General features: G+C 40.1%; 2 protein-coding genes across 4 annotated transcripts in view; one reads left to right on the top strand and one right to left on the bottom strand.

Annotated features, from left to right (window-relative positions):
* Positions 1-5,447, bottom strand: part of LOC144018944 (low-density lipoprotein receptor-related protein 8-like) — a 106,077-nt gene extending 100,630 nt beyond the window's left edge. For both annotated transcript variants that reach the window (XM_077521638.1, XM_077521648.1), the window contains exons 1-2: positions 5,242-5,447; positions 4,770-4,886 (exon numbers count right to left, since the gene is read on the bottom strand). In XM_077521638.1, the coding sequence (XP_077377764.1) occupies positions 4,770-4,886; positions 5,242-5,308 (184 nt within the window). In that variant the 5' untranslated portion in view covers positions 5,309-5,447. The remainder of the gene's footprint in view (positions 1-4,769; positions 4,887-5,241) is intronic.
* A 9,046-nt stretch (positions 5,448-14,493) lies between these two features.
* Positions 14,494-16,755, top strand: tmem125b (transmembrane protein 125b). 2 transcript variants are annotated; one of them, XM_077519382.1, is made up of 2 exons: positions 14,494-15,388; positions 16,559-16,755. In XM_077519382.1, exons 1-2 carry the CDS (start codon positions 14,821-14,823, stop codon positions 16,648-16,650), a joined length of 660 nt encoding a protein of 219 aa, XP_077375508.1. In that variant the 5' UTR covers positions 14,494-14,820; the 3' UTR covers positions 16,651-16,755. The 2 variants fall into 2 exon arrangements, with proteins under 2 accessions (XP_077375508.1, XP_077375423.1); XM_077519297.1 differs by lacking the exon at positions 16,559-16,755 and having other exon boundaries at positions 14,494-16,023.
* The last annotated feature ends 905 nt before the right edge of the window (positions 16,756-17,660 follow it).

Below are 17,660 nucleotides of genomic sequence, written 5' to 3'. Positions count from 1 at the left end.
TTTTTGTTGTTATTTCCCATTGAACTGAATCTAACGACAGCTTCTCTTATGTGGTTGATTTATGCTAGTAGTCTTTTGTTTTTGCTAACTTTTCATATGTACAACTAAAAGTGTGTTGAAGTTATATCTAAGGAATGTTATTTATGTTTATTTGTTTGTTTACTGTATAGCTCTTACGGTGTGTCAAAGAACTGAACAAGGAAGGAATAAACACATTTAAGGAACACCAGTACGCTTCACCATTTTTTGGCTGGGTTTGCGACAATGCCTGTTCGTAAAGCGCTTTATAAAAAAAAAAAGTTGAGTTGAGTTGAAACGTGAAAGGAACATTGTAACAGAGCCTAGAATGTTTTCCAATAGACTTGAAGGCTTGAAGAAATGCAGCGAGCACTTCAATGTGATGAGCAAAGGAGACTTTACTAATTTTTTAATTTTCTGCAGTAAAAAGTTATTTTGTCTACGATGAATTTGATAACATCACTATTTTTCATTTACAATTAACACGTTTAAAAAGGAATTTTGCCACTTGTCGACTGAAAATGTCATCACATGTTGAGAGTTTATTTGTTGTTTACAAGTTGAGCTGTGATTGGTTGTTAAGTGAGCCCTCAACACGTGATGTCATTTTTGCCTCGCCGTACCTTAAGTTTCCATGAAGTTTCGGAATTTGTTGAAAAGAATCACCCAGGAAAAGTGTTCACCAGTCGGGCGATCGCTCATTATGATGATGCTTGCCTTGGACATTTTCGAAGGATTGTTTAAAAAGCAAACATCCTTGGATCAGTTCTTTACAAAACACCAGGCAAAAAAAACACTTCTGAGAGAGAATATGAACCAAAGACGGCAAAAAACGGTGAGGACAGCAGTTAAAAAGGTAAATGACCATCATTTCCATTCTTTATTTTTTTACATTATGCACACCTCATTTATTGTGCAATAATCTAATTGTAACATGTATTTGTTACATGTTTTGATGCATTTTTATGCTTTATAAAACATTTATGTCTGACTTTTGGGAGGCTTGGAACGGATTAGGGCATTTACATGGAAAATGCGTCTCTATTTACAAAATTTTCTAGTTAAGAACTTTCTTCCAGAACTAATTAATTTCATAAGTAGAGGTAACACTGTATTAATTGTACTATGACTATGAAGTTATCACATTCATAATGGACCAATATTATCTTTTTTACTGCTGAAAACTGCAAAATTAGTGAAGTACACTTTTAAAGGCGGTGACATACTGTTGGTGTTAACGTAAACCTAAGACCACGAGACCACGAGACCACCTAAACATGTTAAAAGAATTCACAGACCTTCCCCGTGACATCATCTGCGCAACGGAGCTCTCGCTTGGACTGAGTTCAGCCTAGTTCCGTCACGTCTCTCTCGCTTACATCCTCTCCATCCTCTACATCAGGGGTGGCGAGATCCGGTCCTCGAGGGCCGCAGTCCTGCTGGTTTTGGATATTTCCCTTCTTCAACACAGCTGATTCATGATCAGCTCATCAGCAAGCTCTGCAGAAACCTGATAACGAGCCTGTTAATTGGAATCAGCTGCACTTCGAGTAGGGAAATCTGCAAAACCTGTAGGACACCGGCCCTCGAGGACCGCAGTTTGCCACCCCTGCTCTACATGTACAAGTCTTGAGATCGATTGTAAATATATGTGCTGTATTTTTTTTCCAAGCTCACACTATGCTCCCCTTTGGGAGCATGGCTGGCGTCTGTTGTTGTTTTTATCAAACTTTACAATATATGCTCCGTTTCCCCATACTGAAATGATACTCCAGAAGTGCATTTTAAACAAGCATTTTTTACTTTTCTGCTTGAGGGTATGTGTTACGTCCTCTTAAGTTTGACAAGTAGTATCAATGATTGAAGTGTCACGCCAGATGTCACGCATTACGTTGTGTGTAAGCTGTCTGGATAGAGAATTTCCTCAAGCAGAAACCACCCATGGCGCTCGTAACAGAGTGAAAATGATGTTTGTGTAGGGGCAGCTCAATGGAGTCTTCTATGTCCCTGTGTTGGATGTCACGCTACACTTGCAAAGGAAAAGCGATGTGAAACAACACGCTGTTACGTTCGCTGTAAGCAAGCAAAGCGTAAAGTGGAAATGTCGCGTAAAAGAGACCAACATGGCCACGCAGATCAGGCCAGGCAGCAGGATTGTGTGCAGAGCTCGAGGCAAACAGGCACATGGGTAGAAAGAAAGAAAAAAAAAAGTGTGCCTGCATGTTTGCATGTGAGGAGGTGCAAGATTTCCTCCTGAGCCATAATTAACCCAGACACAAAAGAACAGAGCTGTACGCAAAACAGCTTGGATTCAGCTTTGGCACTACTTTGCTGCTTCTTCAGAAATATAGGCCACTGGCACGTCGTCAGAAAGCAAACTGAAATTCCATTTTGTTCAAATAGATGACACATACAAGATGCTTGCACCACATTTTGAGTCTGTTATTTAAGCTTCTTTGTGAAAAAGTGAAAGTACCTTTCAAAGACATAGCAAATGTGTCAGAAAAGTTCCAGGACTGGTGTCATTTTTTTTAAAAATGTCCATACTACCCCCTCTCAAAGTAATCCCTCTGGCGTCTGGCTCTTCCAAAAGGATTCTTACAGGATCCTCCACAGTTCTGTTAGCAAATTGGGTCACCTTGATGAGCCTCTTGAACTTGGGAAAGAGGAAAAATATTCAAACAAAGCCAGGTCTGGTGATTTGGAAGGTTGCTGTACACTGAACGAAAGCAAACGCCGCACAAGCTCTTCGTAGATGTGCAGGTTTATCATCTCTTTGCACAGCTCGACTACTTCCTAAACTGAATACCACGTTTTTGTTTCCTGTCTTTCATGAGTGGACAAACTGATTAATCCAGGTGTGTCTGGCCAATGTTGTTGTAGTTACTGAGATCAGGCACACCTGGATTAATCAGCTTGTCCACTCATGAAAGACAGGAAATGAAGGACTGGTGTTGAGTTCAGGAAGTACAGTGGAACCTCTACTTACGAACGTCTCTTCATACGAAATTTTCGAGTTACGAAACTCCTCAACGGGAAAATATTGCCTCTTGTTACGAAAGAAATTTCTAGATACGAAAGGTAAAAATGCATTACCGAATGCAACATACTTTCGGCTATGGCTATTTCCTACCATAGGTACCTACGAGCATAAATACTAGATCGGTGTTTGTGCATCGTTCTGGCATCCCATTGGCTAAGAGGAACCTCTACCATAGGTATCTATGAGCGTATACTAGATCGGTGTCTATACAGCGTACTCATCATTCATCCCACGGCCCATAAGGTGTTCCAATACTTTTTCGTAAATGTATGAACTAACGGCCAACGAATTTGTGCAAAAATTCAAACAATTGGTGAATTGATGAAGGTACAGTAAGTTTTTAATTGCGACGAGACGGGCCTTTTTTTTTTTTTTTTTTTTTTTTTTTTAAAGATGCCTCGCCGTACCGGAAGTTTCCATGAAGTTTCAGAATTTGTTTAAAAGAATCGCCCAGAAAAAGTGTTCACCAGTCGGGCGTTTGCTTACTAAGATGATGTTTGCCTTGGACATTTCCGAAGGATTGTTTTAAAAAATTAAAATAAATAAAATAAAATAAAAAACATCCATGGATCAGTTCTTTACAAAACACCAGGCAAAACAAACAAACAAACAAACAAACAAACACACTTCTGAGAGAGAGGAACATGAACCAAAGAGGGCAAAAAACGATGAGGACAGCAGTTAAAAAGGTAAATGACCATCATTTTTATTCTTTACTTTATTCTTTGTTTTTGTTTTTACATTATGCACAACTCTCATTTATTGTGCAATAATCTAATTGTAACATGTATTTGTTACATGTTTTGATGCATTTTTATGCTTTATAAAACATTTATGTCTGAATTTTGGGAGGCTTGGAACGGATTAGGGCATTTACATGGAAAATGCGTCTCTACTTACAAAATTTTCTACTTAAGAACTTTCTTCCAGAACCAATTAATTTCGTAAGTAGAGGTACCACTGTAGTGGATTTGTGCAAAGAGCCCATTCAAAGCAGCAAAACTCATAGTTTGTAGTTTGAGTTTGTTGTGACAGCAGTCCTGGAACTTTTCCTTCCACACCTTGTATACTAACGCAAATTAGCAGTCTAATTATGTTCCTCTAATAGTGTACCATCTAAACTAATGTACCTCCTAAGGCTAATTATTGGTCTCCAGGGAAACAAGTTGCACATGTTCCAGAAGCAAAACTGTAGATCCTCATGCTGGCTAATGGAATCCAATACAAGAGCTGTATCAAAAATCAAATCCAGTCTTTACAAAGATAATAATTTGCAGGTTTTGATTCAAAGCACAACCAATGCACTCAGTCACACCAAAGCAGAATCATCAGTACTATGTAGGCGCATTTAAAGAAGGAAGCAATAATAATTGGAGCTAATGTGTGCTACGGGTCAAAAATTAACTTGCAAGGTGGTCACATTTTGCCAGCTATCATGGGAATTATATCATGCTACAGTGAATAGAATGAGAAGTAAGATTTATTTATTTATTTATTTATAATACAGCTCCTGTTTCGTGTGCATGTGTATCTTTTTTTTTTTTTTTTTTTTTTTTTTTTTTTGTGTGTGTGCATGTGTATCTAATGTTCTGACAGATGAGTGTAAGTCAAGTTGTGTTTCCATGCTATATTCCTGCCACAGGCAAGGACTTGAGATGACATATTTTCATTTCAACAAAACTGTAACACGTCTGACGTCACTACTTACGACAGTTTTCTTCATCACTGTTGTCCGAGCAATCGTCGTCATCGTCACACCTCCACAGAGTGGGTATACACCTTTTGTTGTTACACTGAAACTGTCCATCCTCACACTCCTCCGTCACTTGGGGACACAACAAGAGGGGAATCAGCGTCCAGATGGATGAATAACAAACGAATGTCTGCTGCTCCAACTGTCATTTGCAAATGAATGCCTAATTAATATGCAGCATGCATTGAGGTCAATTAGCCGAGGCTATGTTTTGTCATAAATGGACTTTTGTACGTGCTGGGGTTAAGAGCATAGTGTGTAAACAAATCGGGATTTGCAATTTAATAATAAATGGTCCGGAACAAAACGATTCCTTTAGCATGGCAGCCAGCAAACACATGACAGACGCGAACTAGCATCCTCATGCGCTCACGTTCATTCACAGCATCCGTCTCACATCTTATCTTTTCATGTCCCACACACTGACCTTCTGAGGTGAGAATCCTCGGCACTGCCATGTAAAAAAGTAACAATATCCTCACGTCCGTCCACATTTCCAGAGGAGGCGATGCGGCTCATTCACGTGCACTAGACAAAGCCCGTACAACAACAAAAAAATTGCTCGGTTGGTAGCGAGGATGTCTCCGCCGTTGTAAAAAAAAAAACCCCAACGCCACCACAATCACCACCTCCACCATCCACTCCAGCCCCTCCCTCCATGACGCCCCCTCACATCATCCCCTCCAATCTCATTGGCTGTCCACGGCATGACGACACCACAAGGGGCGGTGACTAATATAGAATAGAATAGAATTTTTTTAGGGTGCAATTTCACGTGATTTAAGTGCCATGAACCAAATTATCCCTAAACTACTCACTAGTCACAAAATTAGATACACCTGCATAGTCGAGATCCAAAAAGAAAAACTTGCGAATGGAATGACAGATACTTGTTTAAATAAATAAATAAATAAATAAATAAATAAATAAATACATACATACATACATACATACATACATAAGTGGGGATAGGAGTAAAAGTTGTACTAATTTAACTCCTCCATCAGTAAATTAAAATAAAATAAAATCTGAAATGTCCATCCATCCATCCATCTTCTTCCGCTTATCCGGGGTCGGGTCGCGGGGGCAGCAGCTTCAGGAGGGAAACCCAGACTTCCCTCTCCCCAGCCACTTCAACCAGCTCCTCCGGTGGGATCCCAAGGCGTTCCCAGGCCAGCCGAGAGACATAGTCTCTCCAGCGTGTCCTGGGTCGTCCCCGGGGCCTCCCACCGGTGGGACATGCCCGGAACACCTCCCCAGGGAGGCGTCCAGGAGGCATCCGAACCAGATGCCCGAGCCACCTCAGCTGGCTCCTCTCAACGCGGAGGAGCAGCGGCTCGACTCTGAGTCCCTCCCGGATGACCGAGCTTCTCACCCTATCTCTAAGGGAGAGCCCGGACACCCTGCGGAGGAAACTCATTTCGGCCGCTTGTATCCGGGATCTCGTTCTTTCGGTCACGACCCACAGCTCGTGACCATAGGTGAGGGTTGGAACGTAGATCGACCGGTAAATCGAGAGCTTTGCCTTTTGGCTCAGCTCTTTCTTCACCACGACGGACCGATACAGAGTCCGCATCACTGCAGACGCTGCACCGATCCGCCTGTCGATCTCCCGCTCCATCCTACCCTCACTCGTGAACAAGACCCCAAGATACTTGAACTCCTCCACTTGGGGCAGGATCTCATCCCCGACCTGAAGACGACACTCCACCCTTTTCCGACTGAGGACCATGGTCTCGGATTTGGAGGTGCTGATCCTCATCGAATCTGAAATGTAACTTGATAAAATGTAAAAATGATTTATTGTTTTTTTTATTTTATTTTATTTTATTATCTATCTATAAGTCAGGTCAAGTATAAGAGAATACGGCATATTTGGGTCAACAAAGAATCGAGTTATTTTTATTGGCAAATATATCCAAATATCAGCTCAGTCAACCTCACTAAATAATTTTAAAACCAAGCTTAAAGCATATTTGAAAAGTCAATGTCACTAAACCTCATTCTCAACCACAGATATGTTGGAACACACACCTCTCATCTTTAATTTCAACTTATTTTGATATTCCAACAATGTTTGTTTTTTTTTCTATGTCCTCAATGTACTGAAGCTATTTTTATTTTTATTCTTTTTTTTTTTGCATTCTGAATATGAGTATGAATATGTATATTGATTCAATCATAAAGATCAATTTTTATGATTTCACCTGCACTTTCTCCAATTCCATCCAATATTTGGATGGATGGATGGATGGATGGATGGAAGGCAAGGGGCTGTGTCTGAATGGTTGATACACCTGTGATTGACAACTGTATTCATTTAACAAAAGCTTTCATCAGACTGTTTCTATGCATTGTTGTTGTTGTTGTTGTTGTTGTTGTTGTTGTTGTGTGGGAGTGTACCAATTTTCTCTAATAATTAGTCATCAGAACCCAAATTGCCAAGAAAGTTCAAAGGTAAGATACTGCAGGTACTGTACAGTATAGCAGGTCTGTTTTGTTTTGCGTTTACTCTGTAATAAGAAATTTCATCTTTTCATCTTCAAATTGATTATTGTTGTGTCAGATGTATGAAATATTATCAAACTCACTAAACCAACTTGAGCAATGTTGAAGTAAAGTTATAGTTTCTACTGGGAATGGGCGAGTACCGATACCAGGTATCGTATTGGGGCAGTACAGAGGCCTTATTTCTTTTCTTTCTTTCTTTTTTTTTTTCATTTTTCAAAAAACAAACAAAAAAAACAAACAAAAACAGAAGCCTTATTTCAAGGTATCGGTACTTGTGGATCAGTCGCCTCCGCGAGTACCATGGCCACTGGAGGGCAGCCAATACTACAGTAGTATCGGCCATCCTCTTGTGGCTGTTTTATGATCTGTACTAGAAATTTGAAGTTCGAAAAATAGAAAATTGCCTCTTTTTTTCCATGCAATTTTAAGGGGAAATGTCACCTTGGGATATATAGGTCTTTAACATTATTAAATGTATCTGTTCTTTGTCAACAAAACAGCTTAACAAGGGATTCCTATTAGGATGTGAATATAAAACTTCCCTCATGACCCAACTTAAACATTGTGGGTCCTGTATGAAATAGAGAAAACAATATAATTAGAAAGAAATAAAAGCGACTTGACTGTAATGTGATGTTAGTGTGCTCGCAATAAGCACTTGATTCCGTGAAATTGCAGACAAAGCATAGATTGATGTGAGGATGTCTGCTCCAGCTACCTAATTCCTAATGGTTGGACGCTGTGCAACCATGACAACAGCCCCCACAACTCTTCTAACTTCATTGGCTGTAAATGCAGTTGTTTGTGCAAATGTCCCCATATATGTTGAGGTTGACATGGGGGATTAGTTGTCGTTGAGCTCTTCTCCATTAAAATAAGTGATTATGCCGTGGCCTCCATTTGAAAGACGTCCTTGTTGGCTCATGCTGGAAGCCCCTGACCTTGTAAACACTATGGCGTGCTCTTATATCTGAACTCCAGTATTACCTAATTGTGCAACGAAAGAGCAATAAGGATGCAGTTTAGTTAATGAAAAAGGAACAAGGGTGCTTTTCCTGTTCCCACTACTGTTCAAAACTATATTCCCTCTGCTTCACCTTCACATCATTTGCATATAAATGAGAAACATCACATTATTGCTGAGGGTATGTATTAATAAAAGAGTTGTTGAACAGGATGAGGTATCGCGCAGGAGTCATGAGCTGAATAGTCAGACAAGAAAGCAGACCTTTTTCTTTCTTTTTTTTTTTCTTCCGTTGTGCAAATCCATCATATCCCCCAGCAGACCTCGAGGAACTTTAATCGTGATTTTACAAATTCTCCCCAAACCTCAGGACAAAAGCAGCACAGGGATACAAAATTGCTTGACCTTGTGATCCTCTCTTATCTGCTAGCATGGGTCTGCTATGCTCTGAAATTGAATTCGGCCGGCTCAGCAGGTGGGGACAACCTGAGCGTGACTGTCCTGCTCCCTCGCTTCTTTGGAGTAGTGGTGCTTTCTAACGTTGCAAGAACGCCTACGCTCAATCACGTAACATATTCCCATAGATTACACTGCAAAAACATGTCTGCTTAATATCCATCCATTTTCTTGACCGCTTATTCCTCACAAGGGTCGCGAGGGGTGCTGGCGCCTATCTCAGCTGGCTCTGGGCAGTAGGCGGGGGACACCCTGGACTGGTTGCCAGCCAATCGCAGGGCACACAGAGACGAACAACCATCCACACTCACAAGCACACCTAGGGACAATTCGGAGCGCCCAATTAACCTGCCATGCATGTCTTTGGAATGTGGGAGGAGACCGGAGTACCCGGAGAAGACCCACGCGGGCACGGGGAGAACATGCAAAGTCCACCCAGGAAGGTCCGAGCCTGGACTCGAACCGGAGACCTCAGAACTGGGAAGCGGACGTGCTAACCACTCGACTACCGTGCCGCCCGTGTCTGCTTAATATGAGATAAAATACACTTATTTTTAGTGTAAATTTACTAGAAACAAGTGAAATTTTCTGTCAGTGCAGTAAGATAATTTTACTTACATAGATTTCTTGAAATAAGAAAAATGTGTAGCGCTATATTAATCTTAAAAGGAGCTTAAAATACTTATTCTAAGAACAAATCAAGGAAATTAAATCTTAAAATAAGCTGTATGCACTTATTCTAAGTAACAAAAACAAGCAGTTAAATATTAAAATAAGCCATAAACACTTAAAAATTTGTAATTATATTTGGTTTGACTCAGCCTGGGATTGAACCCACAACCTCCATCTGAGGGTAGATACTCTACCACTAGACCACGGAAGTGTTAATTTGGTCACTGGAAAGAGGACCAATGAGCTTAGTAAGTATGACCAGGAAATTACAATAAAATGCAACAGTATGTTGTAGGGTTGTTTTAGCTTATTGTGCATAAAAATTAACCAATTTTAAGATTTACAAACTAAGTGAGAAATGAGACAAATAATCTTAAAATAAGATTAATAATCTTGGAAATTCTGCTCTTGCAAAGTATATCATTCTCAAAAGAAGACTATGGCTTGAGCATTTAAGTCTTGGTTAGATATCTGTTGTTTTTTTTTTGTTGTTTTTTTTGTTTTTTTTAGTGAACATACTCTTAGAGCATTTTAGCTATTATGTGTGAAAATTAACTAATTGTAGGATTTACAAACTAAGTAAGAAAATAAAGTCAAATAATCTTAAAACAAGATTAATAATCTTAGAAATTCTGCTCTTGTATAGTAAATAATTATCATAACAAGATCAATAACACTTTATGGCTTGATATAAGTGTTTAATTCTAGGTTAGATAGCTTAAATTTGCAGTGTAGAATTTAAAAGGAAGTCTGTATCCTCAACTGCGAATGTTCACCAGTCATTTATCTTTAATGCTCGCTATAATAATAATACTACAATAAGAAAATTATAATGCGCCAAAAGGCCCTAATAGTCATGAGTAGGGGTGGGTTAGCTAGCTAGTTGGCCTACTGAAAAAAATAGCATCACTAGCCCCAAGAAGTGATCCCTGATTAGCAGTGAGAAAATTCCGTTGAAAATTGCCTCAGGTGAAGAAGTGCAAGAACATTTACTGCATTGCATTACTGCAGTAATGACAGCCGTCTTGGGTCAAGTAGCCTTTATAAAGCCTTTTTAAAATCAGTTTGAAGTCTAATATAGGACTGTGAAGCACCACCATCAGAAAGCTAATGCCTCCCATTCTCATTTTAAATGTAAAATTGAAAAACTCATTCAGCAGTCCATGGCGAAATATCTATTCTGCCTATACTGGAGGGCGGGGGCGGGAAGTGATGAGGACCATTTCGATGCTGCAATTTTTAAAGGCCACTGTCATTCATGGACTTTTTTTTTTTTTAAGTGGTGGGGCACAAGTGATATTTTTGAAAGGTGTTGCAAAACTTGATCTTCACCACTATACACTGTAAATAAATAAACATGTAAATTGCATTCATCATCTGTTGCCGGAAGTGAACCCTGTTACATGATGTGGAGGTTAGTAATGTGCTGAATATACCTAAACAGAGCGTCCTGCGCGCTACTCTGCTTCCCTCTGCTGGTTGTAATTGAAAATTACACTCTGTCACATTTTACTACCACAAAGCTAAAAAGCCTCTGACAATGTGTCTATATTCAAACATCTTAAATCGCCAAGCCACTAAATTTTACAATACATACCTGAAATAATTCTATAGTAATCTGTATTCATTTTATGAATTTAAACAGACTCCTCCTTCCTTTAACTTTTAACACTTTTGTACTCAAAGCTTTGGTCCGTGTTATGGAATTATACTGTACAATTAGTCTCTGTGTTGTATTGCAGCAGAAATTGAGAGGCTCACTCATTTTCTATTGGCCAGTGATTATCATACAAATTTTTGTTGACAACATATGTAAGTGATGGAATTGAAAGCCTGTCGTGTGCAAGTTAGAACATAATGTGCCTTCACAAATGCTCTTGTTTTGTACATACTGCATATCATTAACATTTCATCAACTCCTAATTGACTGTCCTTTCCTTCCTTCATCCATCCATTTTCTTGACCGCTTATTCCTCACAAGGGTCGCGGGGATGCTGGAGCCTATCTCAGCTGGCTCTGGGCAGTAGGCGGGGGACACCCTGACCTGGTTGCCAGCCAATCGCAGGGCACACGGAGACGAACAACCATCCACACTCACAAGCACATCTGGGGACAATTTGCCCAATTTACCTGCCATGGATGTCTTTGGAATGTGGGAGGAGACCGGAGTACCCGGAGAAGACCCACGCAGGCACGGGGAGAACATGCAAACTCCACCCACCCAGGAAGGCCGGAGCCTGGACTTGAACCCGAGTCCTCAGAACTGGGAGGCGGACGTGCTAACCAGTCATACACCGTGCCGCCCTGTGGAATTATTCATTTCAATTTTAGATATTTGACCTGCAAAATGAAATTGGTCCTCACCGAATCATCTTTTTTTTGTAAGTCTCAAGGGCATGATTGCGTTTCACCTCAGGGGATGGATTTGCTATGAGATTAATGTAATTATCATGATGAAAGTTCTCGGCTCATTATTTATAATAAGATAATGCTGTACGATGGCAGTGATAGTTATTGTAAGAAGATTACACATCTTGAATTTTTAAAATGGTTACAGCTGGGAATGAAATGAAAAACCATTATTTAGCATGCAGGTATGTATTGGGTTTATAGTAGGCCTACATGTGAATAATTCATGTTTTCATTTTTTGGTCCAGTACCAAGTCGTACAGAGTTCCGACACGGAACTTGTTAAGCAAGGTGCAGGACGTGAAACTGACTAATCCTTGAGCCCACTGGTTTAATTAATCTGTAAACAAATACAGCGCAGCTCAACCTCTGGGTAAAGGATGTCATGGCTAGCAACATGCTTTTGATGGTTTGTCAATCTCATTTGAAATGACGTCTCATGAAACTAGCGTAATGTTTAATGGCTAATTTTAAATAACACATTTCCTTTATTGTTTTTAACTTCTACTGTGCATTCATTATATTTTCAAACCTTGGGACATCATTTGCTATGAATTTCATCAAAGCCTCGTGACAGAACTTACAAATTCCAACAAACTAGTTGTGTCCTTTTTTATTTTTATTTTTTTAATGTAACAAAAGCACTTTGTTAACTGGGTGCAAAGGTGCAGCCCATTTACCCTAACACTCTCTGAATTTTTTTCTATGAATAGCAAACAGCTGTGAGTGATTTGATGTAGCACATATTCATGTTCTCGAAAATACTTGAGACAAGATTGTTCACCAAACCCATCTAATCTTGTACCCTGAGAGATGAGTAATAGCACATACAAAATTTTTCCTCTTTTGAGACTTGGAGAAAAATAAGGCCTCATTTTCTATTAGGATTTGAGGCCAAGAGAAAAAGTCCAAGTTGGTGCATGAGTTTATCAAATGCATCGAATGATTACAAAGATTTTTTTTTTATTATTATTATTAGTACTTCCTCTGTAAGTAATTTAGTGAAAAAGTGCTTGTATTTATAGTTTAAATCAGGGGTGTCAAACACATATTAGCTCAGGGGCCGCATGGAGGAAAATATATTACTAAGTGGGCCAAATCGGTAAAATAATGGCATATAACTTAAAAACAATTGCCTCAGATTTTTGAGATTTTTGTGCCAGCCCTAAATTACAGAACTCAACTGTAATCTATTGTTTAAAAAAAAAAAAAAAAAACAAATGCAAATGAAACGCGGCAACACTTTGCTTGTATGAGTTTCGGAGGTGTTAAATCTACCTGTTTTGCATATATATAGTTCCCAGAATGCATTGTGTGGCACAGTTAATGATGTTATAAGGACGTTAATCCCTGTCATATGTATTTGTGTTACCAGTAATTGTATTTGTGTCGTCTTTAACTCGTTTATGTTGGTCTACGATTATTTATTTATTTATTTATTTTTTAAACAAACCATAACTTTAAGTTGTGTGTAAAATAATAGTTCTATTGCTATAAAAGCATGGAACCTATCAAAAGAAAGATTAAAGTCTCTTTCTTTCATCAGGGAAAAAAAAATATATTTTTCTATCTGTTTCCGTTTTGCAGTAATTAGTATTAGAAGACAGCTGAGTTTCATCTGTTTTCAAAAATCTATTCAAAATTGAGCTTTTTTTCTAGATGTAATCTCCTTTGCTCTGCTGCCACCTGCTGGCCGTTTGTGTAATAACTACCATTTCTGCAACCGTTCATTGCAGTTGAGAGGCTGAATGAAAGCCTTCTGTATGCTCTAGCATAGAAAAAAAACAAAAAAACGTATAAATACGTCTTTGGGACACTTAGAACATAAAAAAAACGTATTTACACGTTATTGGGAGTAAATGAGTTAATTGGTCCGACATTACGGTTTTTTTTGTTGTTTTTTTAACTTTACTCGCGGGCCGGATTAAACTCCTTTGTGGGCCTGATCTGGCCCGCGGGCTGCACGTTTGACACCAATACTTTAAATGAAATCTTTACCAGCCCGATAAGGATTTTCTGCCAAAATGAAAGGAACAAATCCATTTAACAAGAAATATGACATAGACTTTATTTGCTGTTGTGAACCAAATAAAATGTGGTGGGCCAGTTCCAACCTCTTTGCCAATGGTGTTGTTAGGCCTATTTAAAAAAATAAAAATGAAAATAAAAATAAATCATGCTTCGGTTGTGACTGTGCGGGAGTTGGTCATTTTTCATGGCACACTTAAACCCATCAGCGTTCTGAGTCACCCACTCGCATTTAACATTCACGTGAGCCTCGATTCTGACTCCTATGTGAAATGAATGAATCACCACAGACACACTCCAAAGTCTCCCCTGAAGAGTGGAACCTGTTCTACCTTCAAGAGACCACCTCCTCATGTCCCAGTACTTTTGCTCATCAAGCTTACATCACATGAGTAAAGAATATTGTTTATGTTCTGTGAGCACCGTCCTGATGAGAAGTCGCTTTCACTTGATCCAATCCGTGCAGTCCAGCTATGTGAGCGTGACGCCATCCTTCGGATGACAGAAACGGCATTATTCTGACACGCTGACCTCATTCAGGCCTCACACACACACCAGCAGCCACCTTGGGCATCACAGTCATTGTGCTCATCAGTCAGCGTCCCGCGTTTGTGTGGGGGGTCATTGTGTAGCAAATCTTCAAACTATGATCTAACGTTAATTTGTGACCCGTCTTTTTGCCCGGACGCCGTCTGCCTGGCACTGGGATCGAGAGCATGATGAGAGAAGGGTGGCTCGTCAGCTTCTGGTCTCGATGAAGTCGGAGGCTCTCTGTTCAAAGAACTTGAAATTTTATCAAGCGCCCATTTTGAGTATTTTACTGAAGCCATTTACAGTTTTCAGTCATTTACAAGCAGGACCAAACAAACTTCTGGACGGCGTTTCAGGATGGGATGCAGAGTTATTCATCAGTTTTCGATTCCTTCAACCCCAAGAATTGTGTGTCCTTGAGGTGTGTGCGGCACCATGCCCGAAATGGAGGTCTTCTACCAGCCTCGTCGCATTTTTCATCAGCCATCAAGCCTCCAGCAGCGTTCCCTGGAAGACCAGACTGAGCTGTGGTGGTTCCGAGAGCCGCGTCAATCCCTCGTGTGCTACTGTGCTTCAGTCGCTCTCATATTAATTTTGGGCCTGGGTGGCGTCTGCTTCCTCTCCGCCACCGGCTCCGGCATGTCCGGTGAGTGGCGTCTCGGGGTGGGCACCGCGCTGTGCCTCCTCTCCCTGGCACTTCTGCTCAAGCAGCTTCTCAGCTCCGCCGTCCAGGACATGAATTGCGTGCACAGCCGGCGCCGAATCGACCAGCTGAAGAGCGGCGGACGGGCCGACCCGGCGCTCATCCTGGTTGTGGGCCTGGCAGTGATGCTGTGTGGGACCGTTTTACTATGTGTCAGCAACGGAGGGGATGACGGCGGTGACATGCTGGTGTCCGGTCTGGTGCTGGTAGCCGCAGGACTTGGCATGACTCTGGCGGTAGTGGGATACAGTCTACTGGTCTACCTTAAGAAAAGAAAGGAGCAAACCAGGAGGAGAAGAGGTATTGGCGCGAGGCGGCAGGGGGGTGGGTCGGTCCGTGTCTTCTGTGTCTCAGGAGGACAGATGAACCAGGCCAGGAGAGAGACAGCAGAAGCAGTCTGATCGGATGTACTGTATAGTTGAGCCTTGGAATGGAAACAGGAAGTACCGTAAAATCCAGTGAATAATCGTGTTTAATACTCCCCCTGAAATCGCTAGTATTTACTTGAAAATACTTTTTTTTCACTCATAAATTCTAAGTAAGTACATTTTACTTGTTTATTTATTTATTTATTTATTTATTTTTCAAAAAGCTGCTCAAGCATTGAGGAACGAACTGTTCTTCAGCGTGGGAGACAGCCACTCTACCACCTGAGCCATGCCACGCTTGCTGTGTTTGCCACCATACTGAATTACTTGTGTGTCTAAAGAGACCAAAATGGAATTTCTGAGTGAAAAAAATGTACTAGGTTTTTTCAAGTAAATATTACTTTTTTTTTCTTTTTTTTTACACTGTGTATAATACGGTCGCCCAATTTGTTGTTATGAGGTATCAATAATGTGAGTATTATTATTATGAGTGAATAAAGATTCAAAATATAGCAATAAAGTGTAAAGGTTTTTAATTAGAGGTAACAAAAAATGTAATAAAATGCTCTTTTTCCATAGCTTTGTTCAAGGTCTTTCAAAGTATTTTTCAAAAAATCATATTTTCAAAAATATTGTTCTTGCACTTTACGCTCTTCTAATAATTTTAGTAAGCTGTTTTGTTTTTTTTGTTTTTTTTACCTTGCTAGTTAACTCTGTTCATAGCTGCTTTTAAATATTGTACTTTTAATGATAGTCGGCCTACGTGAAGCATATTCATTTATGTTGTGTATGAAATGCGCATTTAAAATCAGTGATTGTATCCCCTGATTTGGGATCATTATTTTCGCAAATAAATGAGTGCTATTCACGTGATTTTACAGTACTTCTCACCAGGTCACCACAAATACATCACTTTCATTTACATGTTCTTCTGCATACCTGTACATTGCTGTTCTAATTTCAAAAGGTACCGGTACAAAGAGTTGCTGATTTGATATCTACAGTACATATTATTATTATAATTTGTATTTACATTTATTTCTGTCATGTTTGTGTTTCATGCCAGGCTTCTGGGTCACGTCTTTTCCTTTTTGCCTCACAGCTGCTGGTATTCGACTGGGTGGGCGGAGTCCCCAGCTGCACACCTGGGAGTCATCACCAATTAGTCCAGTATTTAGGTGCTGCAGAAGCTAAAGGACGGCGTCGGATTATTCTCGTCTTGTTGATGTTCATGTTCCTCCTTGTTTTGAGTCATGACTGTCCTACTCCTGAGACAATTTCATGTGCGTTTTTTGCCTTTTGTTAGGTAACCACTAGTATTGTCGTATTTTTGTATCCGACGACGTCCTCAGCTGGGACTCCGCCCAGCCGCTCTCTTAGTTTGGTATTCTGTTGTACCTTTTGTTAGATAGTTATTGCCTTAGGGACTCCTTTTGTTCCATTTTATTTGTACTTTGTTTTACATTATTCCCTCACGAACTCATCGTGCTCCTTTTGTTATTCAATTTTTGCTACTACTTTCCTACTCGTCTTCCGTCTGCTTTGGGGTCCAATCAAGCCACTCGCTCCCGCAACAATTTTAGTATTATCATGATAACAGTTTGGTTATAATTGTGAGCATAGCCAATTCTTTTATCAATGCAAATAAAAATGTATTGCAAATCTTTCCTAATAAGTTTAAACTTTTTTTTAATCCGTCCTCTTTAACAGAAAGATATTATGTCTTGTGTTTAGCATGAGTATTGTGCAATATTGATACAGCATCATTTCAAAGCATCGACTTCTGTCCATCCTTAACAAAAGTGCTCACAATTACTAGTACATACAGAAAAGAAGCGACAAGGGTCAAGAATCTTGTCATGATTGGTGACAGGCACACAGCGCTCTTTAATTCCAGCATTACCTGTAAAACACCACAAGCTGACAGCATTGAGCCTTTTGTTCTCTGTTGAGCGGCTACCAGGTTTCTTTAAAATGTGAGGACAGTGTTCCCTCGTTTATCGCGGGTTCATGTTTCGCGGATTTTTTTTTTTTTACAGCGTGCTTTTTTTTTTAAACTTGCTTTTTGGTTTCGACGAGACCTTTCCAACAGTGTCTGTCCCTTCGCTCCACGACATTCCGGAGATAGAAGGCTGACAAACACCGGCGGGGGAACTTTTGAAAGGTGTCCTTGCTGGACGTCTTTGGGCGGCCGTATCTTCCCA

The sequence above is a fragment of the Festucalex cinctus genome, chromosome 1 (genome assembly GCF_051991245.1).
Source record: "Festucalex cinctus isolate MCC-2025b chromosome 1, RoL_Fcin_1.0, whole genome shotgun sequence".
Classification (NCBI taxonomy): Eukaryota; Metazoa; Chordata; class Actinopteri; order Syngnathiformes; family Syngnathidae; genus Festucalex; species Festucalex cinctus.
The sequence above is the reverse complement of the archived record's forward strand: the minus strand, read 5'-3'. Positions and strand labels throughout refer to the sequence as shown.

Excerpts from the sequence above, each read along its gene's own strand:
- tmem125b (XM_077519297.1), top strand. The coding sequence starts at position 14,821 with ATGCCCGAAATGGAGGTCTTCTACCAGCCTCGTCGCATTTTTCATCAG.